The sequence below is a fragment of the Lithobates pipiens genome, unplaced genomic scaffold (assembly GCF_037356315.1).
Source record: "Lithobates pipiens isolate NorthernLeopardFrog02 unplaced genomic scaffold, aLitPip1_a1.2 Scaffold_23, whole genome shotgun sequence".
Lineage (NCBI taxonomy): Eukaryota > Metazoa > Chordata > Amphibia > Anura > Ranidae > Lithobates > Lithobates pipiens.
Genome location: NW_027507785.1, coordinates 190,504,899 through 190,520,229, shown reverse-complemented (window position 1 = coordinate 190,520,229; position 15,331 = coordinate 190,504,899). Strand labels below are relative to the sequence as shown.

At 43.5% G+C, this 15,331-nt stretch overlaps 1 protein-coding gene across 4 annotated transcripts in view; it reads right to left on the bottom strand.

Annotated features, from left to right (window-relative positions):
- Window positions 1–731: 731 nt before the first annotated feature.
- Window positions 732–15,331, bottom strand: part of LOC143928076 (coagulation factor XIII B chain-like) — a 1,173,165-nt gene continuing 1,158,565 nt past the window's right edge. For all 4 annotated transcript variants that reach the window (XM_077452688.1, XM_077452689.1, XM_077452690.1 and 1 more), the window contains 2 exons: window positions 9,712–9,918; window positions 732–1,109 (listed from right to left, as the gene is read on the bottom strand). In XM_077452688.1, coding sequence (XP_077308814.1) covers window positions 1,093–1,109; window positions 9,712–9,918 — 224 coding nt within the window. In that variant the 3' untranslated portion in view covers window positions 732–1,092. The remainder of the gene's footprint in view (window positions 1,110–9,711; window positions 9,919–15,331) is intronic.

Below are 15,331 nucleotides of genomic sequence, written 5' to 3'. Positions count from 1 at the left end.
AATAAGATCAATAAATTTTGCAAGATTTGGCAACCATGGATTAAACACTACTTCCCCACCAACTTTGACCAATCCTTGTTACTACCACACTAGGTTATACGGTATATTCACCAATTAATCATGTATATCCACCTTGAGCCAGGACAACACCCTGGGCAACTCCTTCCTTCTATCTTTTCTATCTTTTTTTCCCCCCTTCTGTTATTTTCTTTTTTGTATAAAATAAGGATATTTATTCTTTAGCCTTCCTTCTTACACTGCTTACCTTACATCTAGATAATTCTATTCAGTTTGACTACTTGATTATCATCTTTATTCATACGCCTATTATTTACAAAGTACATAAAATAAACACATTTGTAAGATGGTTCTATACATACCATTATATTGTAAAGCATTTTGAATGTAAGCTATGTATCCATGCATTATATTATTTTATTTTCCTTTGCAAAAACTAAATAAATTTAACAAGAGAAAAAATATGGAAAGAAAAAAAAAAAATCAAGCTAGAATCCTTCTACAGGAATAAATCTTTTTATTTTTTGGTTTTAGAGCATCAAGGCTGCCAAACACCAAAGGCCATGTATAGTAGGGTTGGCTGTCTTGTAACGAATCTGTTAGCAGTCTTATAAGTTGCATACAGCATGTTCTATACATCAGAGGACTTATGTATAATACAGAAATCCTTTAAGTGTAACCTTATCAAAAAAAACGCACTCACCCAATAGAAATGAACAGTAAGGAATAGCTTTAATAAATGTGCAAGGAGTGGGGTTTCCATCTGCATGACTTTATAAAACCAATACCAGACTTTAATGACTTTTTTGAATTTTTGCATGACTGTAAATATAGGTCACTGCACAATGCTTTATTCATTTGTTTCCACTCAAACTTAATCCACACAGTGAAATCAAAACATGTAAACAAATCTGTTTAATGACATAACTAATTTGTGCAGTAATTTCTTCATCCATCATTGTACATATCATATAAAAGTCCATCCTTCAGCTCAAAAACTCCAAGACTCTTTTCCAACAAATGCTTTGTTCACATGGTAACATTTTCTAAATTTATGTGAGTGACATCTTATCTTCACACCACAGATTCTTCTGTTAAAAAAAAACAACAAAGATTAGGCTACACTTGAAGTTGTATTTATGTAATAGAAAATCCCAAAACATGATGCATGTGTACTGTGAATTATAACTCTGTAAATAAGGCTACTTATAGAACACAAATCTTTCCAAACTATTGACCTTGAAAATATTACTTTTTAACCACTTTTCTCCCCCTTCCTTCCCAGGCCAATTTTCAGTGCTGTAACATTTTGAATGACAATTGCGCAGTGATGCAATACTGTACCTATATGAATTTTTTTAATAATTTTTTTTGCTATAAACAAAAGAAGAGCGACAGTTTGAAAAAAAAAACGCAATATTTTTTTACTTTTTACTATATAAAAAATCCCATAACAAAAACAAACAAAAAAAAAATATTTCTTTGTTTCTTCTTCTTCTCAGTTTAGGTCGATATGTATTCTTCTACATATTTTTGGTAAAAAAAAATAGCAATAAGCATATATTGATTGGTTTTATGCAAAAGTTATAGCACCTACAAAAGAGGGGATAGATTTATGGCATTTTTATTATTATTACTTTTTTTTAACTAGTAATGGCGGCGATCTGCAATTGTTATCATGGCTTTGACATTGCGGCAGACATATCGGACACTTTTGACACTATTTTGGAACCACATTTATACAGCGATCAGTGCCATAAAAATGCACTGGTTACTGTATAAATGTCACTGGCAGGGAAAGAGTTAACAGTAGGGGATGATCAACGAGTTAAATGTTAGCTAGGGAGTAATTTTAACTGGGGAGGGGGAGGGGACTGACTTGTGGAGAAAACCGATCTGTGTTCATACTTGTATGAACACACAATCTGTCTCCTCTCCCCTGACAGGACATGGATCTGTGTGTTTACACACACAGACCCAAGGTCCTGTTCTGTAATGAGCGGGCATGCGCATTGGCTCCTTGGTGACGTGGCAGGCGTGTGCACCCCCAATACCGCCAGGAAGCCGAGGACGTCATATGAGGCCTGCCCAGGATGGGAGATCCCATCTGCGGACGTCATATGTCTATGGGTGGGTAGGGAAGTGGTTAAATACAAATCTTGAGGAAAAAAAGTAATGTAAATGACAGGGAAGTTGATTTACTAAAGGCAATAATACTGGGCACTGCAAGTACACTTTAGGTGCATTTGTTCTAGAGCTGAGGGGAAGCTCTGATGGTTTTTATCATCACATCATGTACAAACATAAATGCAGTTTTTTTATTTTCCTTGCATGTGATTTATTCTTTGCAAAGCAATGTTTTGCCTCATTTACTAAGCTCTGGCGCAAGTGCACAGTATATTTACCTTTAGTAAATCAATCCCATAATCTTGTTGGCATGATACCAATCACAAAGATGACAGGCCTCTGACCTAGACTCAGTGAGGCTAATTTACTAAAGTATTTGAGATTGTTCACACAATAAAATGTCTGAAGATTTACTTCAATTATTAAATCATGTGCACAATAAATAAGGCTGGCCATACATTGATTTTTTTTTTTTTTTCGATCAGCCAGTAAACAGAGATTTGCTTTCACATGACTGGATAACTGAAGTGAATCTTCAAACAATTAATACTATGAAAATTCTCAAATACTTTAGCAAATCAGCCTTAGGCCTCATGTATGTAGGCACCTGGGGTATACAACATAAACTTTGGGTATATTTCCCTGCTGAGGAGCCACAGGTGCTAGGTACAGTCATCCATAGAAATCAATAGGTGTGAGCGGCTGTTTGCGGTTATACACAGGTACTTGCATAAACACACGTGTCTGTACTGACCTTTAGCTCATGCAGACTGTCTGTGTTCAGGGCCATATACAGCACTTGTGGCTCTGGGATAAAGAAATAGACCCAGTTTTCATGTTGTACAGCTTGTGTGCATGAGGCCTTACTATGTAACTGTTCTTTTTTATATTAAAAAATGTATTTGATTACCATGATCTTCATGGGCAAAGCACAATGTTATGCATACCTCCCAACCATCCCGGATTGGGCGGGAATTTCCTGCATTCAGATGTTTGTCCCGCTATCCCGCTGTACAGGTTCATTGTTCTGCATAATCACATAATTATGTTGCTTATACTGTACAGTATATCAGCTTGTGGCTAGATAGGACCTGCAGCAGTGTAAACAGCCAGGGATTGGCCAGCCAGCTGGATGTGCACTGTTCAGCTCCGATGACAGATTTTACCTGTCAAATCCAAGCTGTGATGTCGGGTATGGGGTGGGACTGCTAATCAGACCTGCCCTCTCTGTCAAACAACCAGTGTAATGAAAGAGCGGCTCCCATTGTACTTCATTACATGGAGTGCTCCTCTCCCTCCCTATCACATCCTGCACACCACACTTCCCCATTCCTCCCTTACACAAAACATAGCGGCCCCTCCCCTCTAGCATATTGTATCTAAGTCCTGCCCCTCCTTCTATGTCCTTTTCGACATGAGCAGTTTCTGTTAGTACTGTGCACAGGGAGAACACTGGAGGTGAATGTGAGTTGAGTGTATTGTGAAAGGAGGTTGAGCACTGATTGGTTGGTGGGGTATCTGAGTCATTCACAGGAGGGACTACAGGTCCCAGCATGTCAGCTGCTTTCTGAGGAGGTTTGTGTGTCTGCAACTCTGATGTTTGTGATTGTGCATTCACAATGTACAGTGCTGAGGACATCACTTCCTGGGTATTACATGCTGTGTGAGGTTTCATCTAGGGTTGCCACCTGTCCGGGATTCACCCGGACAGTTCGGGTTTGGAATCATGCGTCCAGGTTTCAGACTGCCTGAAACCCGGACACATTATTCAGACCAGACTATGGCTTCCAGATGCATCTGAATGAGAGGTGCTGACTTTCAATGGGTGAGTGAGCTCACCATCCATCCCTGTCTGTGACTGAAGTCTCCCTCCTTCTCTCGCCTGCCTCTTAGTGAGTACACTAAGGTAATTCAGGGTTCTCAGAGCACCCCTTACATCAGAGTTCCCCTTTATAACCGAGGCCCCAGTGTTCTCCCTTGCATCAGGGTCCTCTCCGTACATCAGAGTTCTCAGTGCTCCCCCTTAAATCAGGGTCCTCTCCGTACAGCAGAGTTCTCAGTGTACTCCCTTACATCAGTGTCCTCTCCGTACAGCAGAGTTCTCAGTGTTCTCCCTTACATCAGGGTCCTCTCCGTACATCAGAGTTCTCAGTGCTCCCCCTTAAATCAGGGTCCTCTCTGTACAGCAGAGTTCTCAGTGTTCTCCCTTACATCAGTGTCCTCTCCGTACAGCAGAGTTCTCAGTGTTCCCCCTTACATCTGGGTTTCCCAGAGCATCCCTTATGTTAGAGTCCCCAGAGTTCTCACTTACATCAGAGTCTGCAGAGTCCCCCCTTACAGTTAAAGAGGAACTCTGTGGATTCAGATGTAAAAGGGGAACTCTGTGGACTCTGATGTAAAGGGGACTCTTGTTATTAACTTCATATGAATGTTATTTAATAGCAAAATATATGTATAGTTTATACTATTTAAAAAAAGAATTGCTGTGCGCCGCTAAAGTGTTGGGGTTTGACTTGAAGAAAAGGTGGCAACCCTAGTTTCATCTACTCACTGTGCTGGTGGGAGGGAATGATGTGTCAGGCTGGCCTCCCCCTGAGCTCTATGTATGTATTAGTGAGATCTCTCATTGCAGATATCTCTCTCCAGATTGGATCTGTCCAGTGCATTCTCTGGGGCCTACCCAGGGCCGTCTTTAATATTGATTGGACCCTGGGCAAAAAATTTCTTGGGGCCCCTCCCCCCATGCAGTTTCACTCTCCACCTGCTCTGAGATATACAATAAATAGCAGCTAGACTCAAATTCAGTTTACAAAATCAGATCAGGCAGCTATTGCAATTGGTTGCCAGTGGTTACAGTGTATCATTATCGCTCACTGACTGGTTGCTAGAGGTTACAGTGTATCATTACCACTCACTGACTGGTCGCCAAAGGTACAGCACACATTACGGCTCACTGATTTGTTGCTAGAGATTACAGCACATGATTTCTGCTTGTTGTTTGGTTACTAAAGATTACTGTGGATATGACCTCAGGGGGCATTATATACATATCAATGCTGCCGGCCGCCGCTACTTACATATGAATGCCACCGCTATTTACATATGAATTCCAGTAATTTACATGTAAATCATCTGTACACCACAATAGGGCAGAGCTTTAGTAGCAGCACTTCACACTGAGATATCGGGACACAGCAAGGGACTAAAACCTCAAGGGACAAGGGAATTTAAGCCAGGATATTTGGCAAGTATGAGGCAGCTTCTTTGGGTTCCACAACAATGACAGGGCCCAGGGCAGCTGCCCATTTTGCCCTGCCTTAAAAACGGGCCTGGGCCTCCCTACAGGAGATCTGAGAGAAAATTTAGGCACCTAGGTGTGTCTGGCAGTATAAAGAACCTGTCATCGTCCATTCAGATCAAAGTAACCATCCCTGCACTCTCCTGCCATCTGTCTGTCTTACTAATAATAGTGCTGGGGTTTGTATGTGTCCGTGAGACTATCTTGTGGCACAGCAATTAAACCATATTTTAGAGGTACCATTAAACCTGGGTTTCGTTAAACCACACTATTTAAGCCCCTCCCACTAAGAGTTTGGCCACGCCCACTTTTGCAACAGTGCACGTAGCGCGCTGTTGGTCGATTCCTCCCTCAAGTGTCCCTCATTCTGAAGTTCAAAACTTGGGAGGTATGTGTAAAGTACACAATTTTATTTTTTTTTTTTAACTAAAGCTGCAAAGTGCAAAATCAGGATCACTTCTGCATGGAACCAATGAGCTTCTAACCCAAGATTGTTCAATTAACTAGTTGCTGACCGCCGGCCGTCAAATGACGGCCAGGCGGCGCAGCTATTGTGGCGGGAGGCCGTCATATGACGGCCTCCCGTTTAAACAGGGATGCGCGCGATCGTGCGCGCGCATCCCTGTTTCTTCGGTGGCGGCGTGTCACGGAGACACCGCTCGCCACCGAAGGGGGTGAACAGCCATTCGTTATGGCTGTTTACCACGTGATCGGCCGTGATGAAGTCACGGCCGATCACAGATGGTCACACCCCCTACGTGCACGGCGCATGCGCGCGATCGCGAGCGCGCTGCGCGTGCACGTCGGTGACGGCGTGTTCCCCGGGAACACTGCTCGTCACCGACACTGGTAAACAGCCATTGGCTGGCTGTTTACCCACGTGATCGGCTGTGATCCTTTCACAGCCGATCACTAAAATGTAAACAAACCGCGGTAACGGGATGTTACCGGGTTCTCCTCCTCACACACCGATCGTGTGTGAGGAGGAGATTGCGGTAACATCTCGTTACCGCATACAGTGTACACCAAACATACTGATTGCCCCCCCCCCCAATAAAGAGGACCTGTCACCACCCCTCATAGTACCTGTCAATCACAGTCCATCAGAGTACCTGTCACAGTCCATCAGAGTATTTGAGTACCTGTCCCAGCCCATCAGAGTACCCGAGTACCTGAGTACCTGTCCCAGCCCATCAGAGTACCCGAGTACCTGTCCCAGCCCATCAGAGTACCCGAGTACCTGTCTCAGCCCATCAGAGTACCTGTCCCAGCCCATCAGAGTACCCGAGTACCTGTCCCAGCCCATCAGAGTACCCGAGTACCTGTCCCAGCCCATCAGAGTACCCGAGTACCTGTCCCAGCCCATCAGAGTACCCGAGTACCTGTCCCAGCCCATCAGAGTACCCGAGTACCTGTCCCAGCCCATCTGAGTACCCGAGTACCTGTCCCAGCCCATCTGAGTACCCGAGTACCTGTCCCAGCCCATCTGAGTACCCGAGTACCAGTCACAGTTCATCTGAGTACCCGAGTACCTGTCCCGGCCCATCAGAGTACCCGAGTACCTGTCCCGGCCCATCAGAGTACCCGAGTACCTGTCACGGCACATCAGAGTACCCGAGTACCTGTCACGGCACATCAGAGTACCCGAGTACCTGTCACGGCACATCAGAGTACCCGAGTACCTGTCACGGCCCATCAGGGTACCCGAGTACCTGTCACGGCCCATCAGGGTACCCGAGTACCTGTCACGGCCCATCAGGGTACCCGAGTACCTGTCACGGCCCATCAGGGTACCCGAGTACCTGTCACAGTCCATTAGAGTACCGAGTACCTGTCAGAGTCCATTAGTGAACCGAGTACCTGTCACAGTCCATTAGAGTACCGAGTACCTGTCACAGTCCATTAGAGTACCGAGTACCTGTCACAGCCCATCTGAGTACCCGAGTACCTGTCACAGTTCATCTGAGTACCTGTCACCGCCCTTCAGAGTACCCAAATACCAGTCACCAAACCATCAGAGTACCTGTCACCAGGCCATCAGAGTACCTGAGTACTTGTCACCAGGCCATCAGAGTACCCGAGTACCTGTCACCAGGCCATCAGAGTACCCGAGTACCTGTCACCAGGCCATCAGAGTACCCGAGTACCTGTCACCAGGCCATCAGAGTACCCGTGTACCTGTCACCAGGCCATCAGAGTACCCGAGTACCTGTCACCAGGCCATTAGAGTACCTGAGTACCTGTCACCAGGCCATCAGTGTACCCGAGTACCTGTCACCAGGCCATCAGAGTACCCGAGTACCTGTCACCAGGCCATCAGAGTACCCGAGTACCTGTCACCAGGCCATCAGAGTACCCGAGTACCTGTCACAGTCCATCTGAGTACCCGAGTACCTATCTCCAGCCCATCAGAGTACCCGAGTACCTATTTGCAGCCCATGTCTCATAGAATATACGTTGGGGTGTTTACTTTCCAAAATGGGGTCATTTTGTGGGTAATTTCACTGTCCTGGTGGTCCAGGACCTTCAAAAGTGTGATGGGTAGGAATGAAATAAGATGTGTCATTTATGCTCCTAGAACGCCTGAACGTACTACTTCAATGTTTGGCCCATCTATGTGGCCAGGCTGTGTAAAAGTCATACACATGTGGTATCGCCATACTCGGGAGGAGTAGCAGAATGTATTTTGGGGTGTAATTTTTGCTATATACATGTTATGTGTTATAAATATCTTATAAATTGACAATTTTGTGTAAAAAAAAAATGCGTTTTAATTTTTTTCCACATATTCCAAAAACTTCTGGAAAAAAATGAACCGTTCAAAAGACTCATTATGCCTCACAGATTATACGTTGGGGTGTTTGCTTTCCAAAATGGGGTCATTTTATGGGAAATTCCATTGTCCTGGTACTCCAGGGCCTTCAAAAGTGTAATAGGTGGTTGAGAAATGAGATGCGTAATTTTTGCTCATAGAACGTCTGAAGGTACTACATCAATGTTAGTGCTCTGTATGTGGCCAGGCTGTGTAAAAGTCTCACACACGTGGTATCGCCGTACTCGGGAAGAGTAGCAGAATGTATTTTGGGGTGTAATTTTTGCTATATACATGCTATGTGTTAGAAATATCTTATAAATTGACAATTTTGTGTAAAAAAAAAATGCGTTTTAATTTTTTTCCACATATTCCAAAAACTTCTGGAAAAAAATTAACCATTCAAAAGACTCATTATGCCTCACAGATTATACGTTGGGGTGTTAGCTTTCCAAAATGGGGTGATTTTATGGGAAATTCCATTGCCCTGGTACTCCAGGGCCTTCAAAAGTGTAATAGGTGGTTGAGAAATGAGATGCGTCATTTTTGCTCGTAGAACGTCTGAAGGTACTACATCGATGTTGGTGCTCTGTATGTGGCCAGGCTGTGTAAAAGTCTCACACATGTGGTATCGCCGTACTCGGGAAGAGTAGCAGAATGTATTTTGGGGGGTAATTTGTTGTATACATATGCTGTGTGTGAGAAATAACCTGATAATATGACAATTTAGTAAAAAAAAATAAAAAAAAATAAAAAATCTTCATTTTGCAAAGAATTGTGGGAAAAAATGACAACTTAAAAAAACTCACCATGCTACTTACTTAATACCTTGGGATGTCTACTTTGTAAAAAGGGGTCATTTGGGGGGTATTTGTACTTTCCTGACTAGTTAGAGTCTTAAGAAATGAGGTACACCTGATGTACTGAAGGCCTGATCAGAAGTGATGAATTTTTAGTGATTGGCACCATAGATTGTAGACTCTATAACTTTCACAAAGACCAAATAATATATACTAATGTGGGTTATTTTTACCAAAGATATGTAGCAGTATAAATTTTGGCCAAAATTTATGAAGAAAAATTACTAATTAGCAAAAATTTATGACAGAAACGAAGAAAAAGGCATTTTTTTCACAAAATTTATGTTTTATTTTATTTATAGCACAAAAAATAAAAAGCCCACTAGTGATTAAATACCACTAAAAGAAAGCTCTATTTGTGTGGAAAAAAGGACGCAAGTTTCATATGGATACTGTGTTGGATGACTGAGTAATTGTCATTCAAAGTGTGAGAGCGCTGAAAGCTGAAAATTGGTCTGGTCAGGAAGGGGGTGTAACTGCACTGTACTGAGGTGGTTAAGCTTTGGTAATAAAACCTGTAAAAAAAAGTGGGGTATGCCTGTATATGCAATATATTTTTGAAATGATTACAAAATGTTTAATAAATTGCTACTCACCTCTACAAGTAGGATAAGTCAGTGTATATTCTGCTGGTTGTTTTTCAGATTTAGTACATGTTCCAGTCAGTCCACTCGACTTTCTATATCCAGTTTTACATTTAAAGCTGACAGTTTCGCCTTCTTCATAAAAGACCTCATTTTCATGACTTTCATCCAGTTCTAAGAAGTTTTCATCAAGGTCATTCTGGATTATCCGACATGTACCTAAAAAAAACAATTAAAAAAAATATGTTCAGAAAAATGGTAAAAACAAATGTATTTATTTTAAAATATACAGTGCAAGGAAAAAGTATGTAATTTGAACTTTGAAATAACACAACTTTTTTATGCCGTGGCTTGCAGACTACAACACACGTGCTTGTGGCCAAATCCCTGGCCGCTTTGACTTGCAAAGATTTGACATTTCTGGGTAATGTTTTCATAAATGGGACAGATAATAAAACTACTTTGTGTTCTCTCATGCTGCAGTATAAAATATCATGCAATATATGGAACACTATACCAAATGAATTGTACAGAAATCAACTGGAGCAAGAGAAAATACTGGAACTGTGGTTTTAAAGGCAAAAACTGTTCTCAGCCACAGCACTAAAAATTATTACTTGCTCATAGGATGGATGGATGAGAACCAACAGCCTGCATTCATCCATCCAGTGCTCCACACAACCGCTACTGAGTACAACAGCGTTGCTTCATAGGATCTACATACGGATCTCTTCATATTACATGTGAGTGCGATTTTAACTTTTTCTTTAACCACGTCAGCTCCAAAAGGTTTACTTCTGTTCATGACCAGCCAATTTTTTTGGCGATTTGGCACTGCGTTACAACTGACAATTGTGCAGTTGTGCGACGTTGTACTCAAATAAAATTATGTCCTTTTTTCCCCACAAATAGAGCGTTCTTTTGGTGGTATTTGATCACCTCTGTAGTTTTTATTTTTTGCACTATAACCACTACAGCCCCGGACCAATAAACACCTTAGCCACTTCAATAAAGGGGACTTAAACACCTTCCTGCCCAGACCAATTTTGAGCTTTCAGCGCTGTCGCACTTTGAATGACAATTGCGCGGTCATGCTACACTGTACCCAAATGAAATTTTTATCATTTTTTTCCCACAAATAGAGCTTTCTTTTGGTGGTATTTGATCACCTCTACGGTTTTTATTTTTTGCGCTACAAATAAAAAAATACCGAAAATTTTGAAAAAAAAAATGTTTTTTTGTTTCAGTTTCAAAACTTTGTAAATAAGTACGTTTTCTCCTTCACTGATGGGCACTGATAAGGCGGCACTGATGGGCACCAATGAAGTGGCACTGATGAGGTGGCATTGATGGACACTGATAGGCGGCACTGATAGGCGGCACGGATGGGCGACACGGATGGGCGACACGGATGGACACTGATAGGTGGCACAAATTGGCACTGATAGCTGGCACGGATTGGCATGGATAGGTGGCACAGATGGGCATGGATAGGTGGCACAGATGGGCATGGATAGGCGGCACAGATGGGCATGGGTGGGCACTCATAGGCGGCACAGGTGGGCACTCATAGGCGGCACAGGTGGGCACTCATAGGCGGCACAGGTGGGCACTCATAGGCGGCATTGGTTTTATACTGTACTAATGGATGCCAATCAGTGCCAAACAATAATGCATGCCAATCAGTGGTGCCCATTGTGGGCACTGATTGGCATCCATTATGGGCACTGATTGCCATCCATTGTGCTGACCATGGGCATCCCTGGTGGTCTAAGGAGGATTACCTTTTCCCTTTTGGTGTCCCTGGTGGTCCAGTGTGGGCATCCTCGGGGGGGCAGCTGATCGGCTCTCCTCTACTCGCGTCTGACAGACACGAGTGAGGAAAAGCTGATCACCGGCTCTTCCCATTTACACTGTGATCAGCCGTGATTGGACACGGCTGATCACGTGGTAAAGAGTCTCCGTCGGAGACTCTTTACCAAGATCGTAGTTGCCGGGTGTCAGACTGACACCCCGCAACAACGATCGCCGCGATGCGCGCCCCCGGGGGCGCGCAGCGGCTCATAATCCTGAGGACATCATATGACGTCCGGTCAGGATTATCAAATCACTTTGCCGCCGTCTATTTCTAATAGGGCGGGCGGCAAGTGGTTAAGGACCAGAGGTCTTTTTCCAATTTCGCACTGCGCTGCTTTAACTGGTAATTGCGCGGTCATGCAATATTGCACCCAAACGAAATTTGCGTCCTTTTCTTCCCACAAATAGAGCTTTCTTTTGATGGTATTTGATTGCCTCTGCGATTTTTATTTTTTGCGATATAAATGGAAAAAGAGCGAAAATTTTGAAAAAAAAAGATATTTTCTTCTTTTTGTTATAAGAAAAATCAAATAAACTAAATTTTAGTCATACATTGAGGGCAAAATTTATTCAGCCACATGTCTTTAGTAAAAAAAAATGTCAATAAGCGTATATTTTTTGGTTTGCGCAAAAGTTATAGCGTCTACAAACTAGAGTACATTTTCTGGAATTTACACAGCTTTTAATTTATGACTGCCTATCTCATTTCTTGAGGTGCTAAAATGGCAGGGCAGTAAAAACCCCCCCCAAATGACCCCATTTTGGAAAGTAGACACCCCAAGGAAATTGCTGATGGGTATGTTGAGCCCATTGAATATTTATTTTTTTTTGTCCTAAGGGATTGAATAATGACAAAAAAAAAAAAATTACAAAAAGTTGTCACTAAATGATATATTGCTCACACATGCCATGGTTATATGTGGAATTGCACCCCAAAATATATTCCGCTACTTCTCCTGAGTATGGGGATATCACATGTGTGGGACTTTTTGGGAGTCTAGTCGCGCACAGCACCCTGAAAACCAATCACCACCTTCAGGATTTCTAAGGGTGCAAATTTTTGATTTCACTCCTCACTACCTATCACAGTTTCGAAGGCCATAAAATGCCAAAATAGCACAAAACCCCCCAAAATGACCCCATTTTGGAAAGTAGACACCCCAAGATATTTACTGAGAGGCATGTTGAGTCCATGGAATATTTTATATTTTGACACAAGATGCGGGAATATTACAAACTTTTTTTTTTTTGCACAAAGTTGTCACTAAATGATATATTGCTCACACATGCTATGGGCATAAGTCAAATTACACCCCAAAATAAATTCTGCTGCTTCTCCCGAGTACGGGGATACCACATGTGGGGGACTTTTTGGGAGCCTAGCCACGTACGGGACCCCGAATACCAAGCACTGCCTTCCGGATTTAAATATAAAATGATAGCAAAAAAACTGTTAGCGATCGCAGGGATCAGGCCTGACTCTGCGATCGCTGCAGTTATGTGTTTAGTGTTTTGTAAGTGACAGTGATCGATTGATACTGCACTTGGGTGGGCTGGGCAGAGGGGCAAAACGCAGGTGCCAGCAGGTATCTGGGCTGATCCCGCTAACAATGCGTTTTTTTGGAACCCTGAACTGCTGGGGACGCTAGTATAGATCTGATCAGATCAGATATTGATCTGTTCAGATTCTATACCACTACGGGAGGTTTATGCTTTGCGTGTGGGTGTTAGCAGTACTGGCACTAACCTAGCGCTGCCTGGGGTGACGCAGACCCTGACCCTAAAACCTAATTGATATCACCCGCCAGGTGATCAGGGGGTTAAACCTTTATTGGGTAATAAATGGTGGGTGCCCTGATGCTATAAAAAGCAAACTAACCAGAGTCACCCGTAACACTTATACGGTGATCAGTGGTGAAAGGGTTAACTAGGGGCAATCAGGGGGTTCAAAATTTTATTAGGTAGTATATGGGGGTCCCTGGCGCTATATAAAAACCTGATGGGGAACCTAAATAACTAACTGGCTAACCAGCGTCACCAGTGACACTTATGCCCCGTACACACGAGCGGACTTAAGTCCGACAGACTTCCAAAGGAGTTCCGTCGGAGTTCTGCTGGAATTCCGACGGAGTTCTGACAGACTTTTCGGCCGAACGGACTTGGCCACACACAATCACACTAAACTCCGACGGATTCGAACGTGATGACGTACGACCCGACTCGAATAAGGAAGTTCATAACCAGTAGCCAATAGCTGCCCTAGCGTCGGTTTTAGTCCGTCGGAGTAGCATACACACGAGCGGAGTTTTCGAAGGGGACCAGGTCCGGCGGAGTTCCTTCGGGAAAATTTGAAGCATGTTCCATATTCTAAAGTCCGTCAGACTTTGGTGAATCAAAAGTCCGTTGCAGCCCACACACGATCGGATAGTCTGACGGACTCGGTCCTTCGGACTTTGGATGTTGAAAAGTCCGCTCGTGTGTACGCGGCTTTATACTGTGATCGCTGGTGAAAGGGTTAACTAGGGGCAATCAGGGGGTTAAAACCATTATTGGGTAGTATATCGGGGTACCTAGCGCTATAAAAACCTGGCGGTGAACCTAAAAAAATAACTAGGTACCTAGCGACACTAGCGACACCAATGCAGCGATCTGAAAAATGATCGCTCAGTGACAGTGGCAAAAGGGGGTGAAAGGGTTAACTAGGGGCAATCAGGGGGTTAAAACCATTATTGGGTAGTATATCGGGGTACCTAGCGATATAAAAACCTGGCGGTGAACCTAAAAAAATAACTAGCTACCTAGCGACAGTAGCGACACTGATGCAGCGATCAGAAAAATGATCGCTTAGTGACACTGGCAAAAGGGGGTGAAAGGGTTAACTAGGGGCAATCAGGGGGTTAAAACCATTATTGGGTAGTATATCGGGGTACCTAGCGATATAAAAACCTGGCGGTGAACCTAAAAAAATAACTAGCTACCTAGCGACAGTAGCGACACTGATGCAGCGATCAGAAAAATGATCGCTTAGTGACACTGGCAAAAGGGGGTGAAAGGGTTAACTCTTTATTGGGGGGTGATAGGGGGCTATCCTGGACCTAACACTAACTGCTCTGACCTTTTTAACTGTTACAACTGACACTGAATGCATTGATCAGTAAAGAAATGATCAATGCAATCAGTGACACTGACTGGGGGGGGGGGAGGGGGGATCAGGGGGGGTTTGTGTGCCTGTGTGTACCTACATGTCAGTGTAGTGTTGGTGCACACTTACTTTTAGTCTTCTCCTCGTAGTCCGGTCAAAAAGACCGCCCCGAGGAGAATGACATCACTTCCTCCTTCCTGTGTAAAGAATACACAGTGGGAGGAAGTTCGTCATTGGCCAGGAGCGATCCAGAGGGGGTGGCCAGAAACCAACGGCCATCTCCTCATCACGGATTGCTTCTGCAGCGAACCGGACCGCCGTATCCAGCGGGAGGGGTTCCGATCAGACCCCCCACCCGCTGGAAGGCAGGCACGTACATCTACGTGCTTGTGCCTGCCTGTGCCATTGTGATGACGTACAATGGCAATACGGCGGTCCTTAAGTGGATAAACAAAAAAAGACAGACAATTTAAAAATATATATATTTTTTACTTTGTGCTATAAAACACATCCAATAAAAATTTTTTAAAAAAAATCTAATTTCTTAATCAATTTAGGTCAAAATTGATTCTGCTACATACTGGCATACCCCACTTTTAAGTACACAATGGAGTTTATTTACTAAAGCTGGAA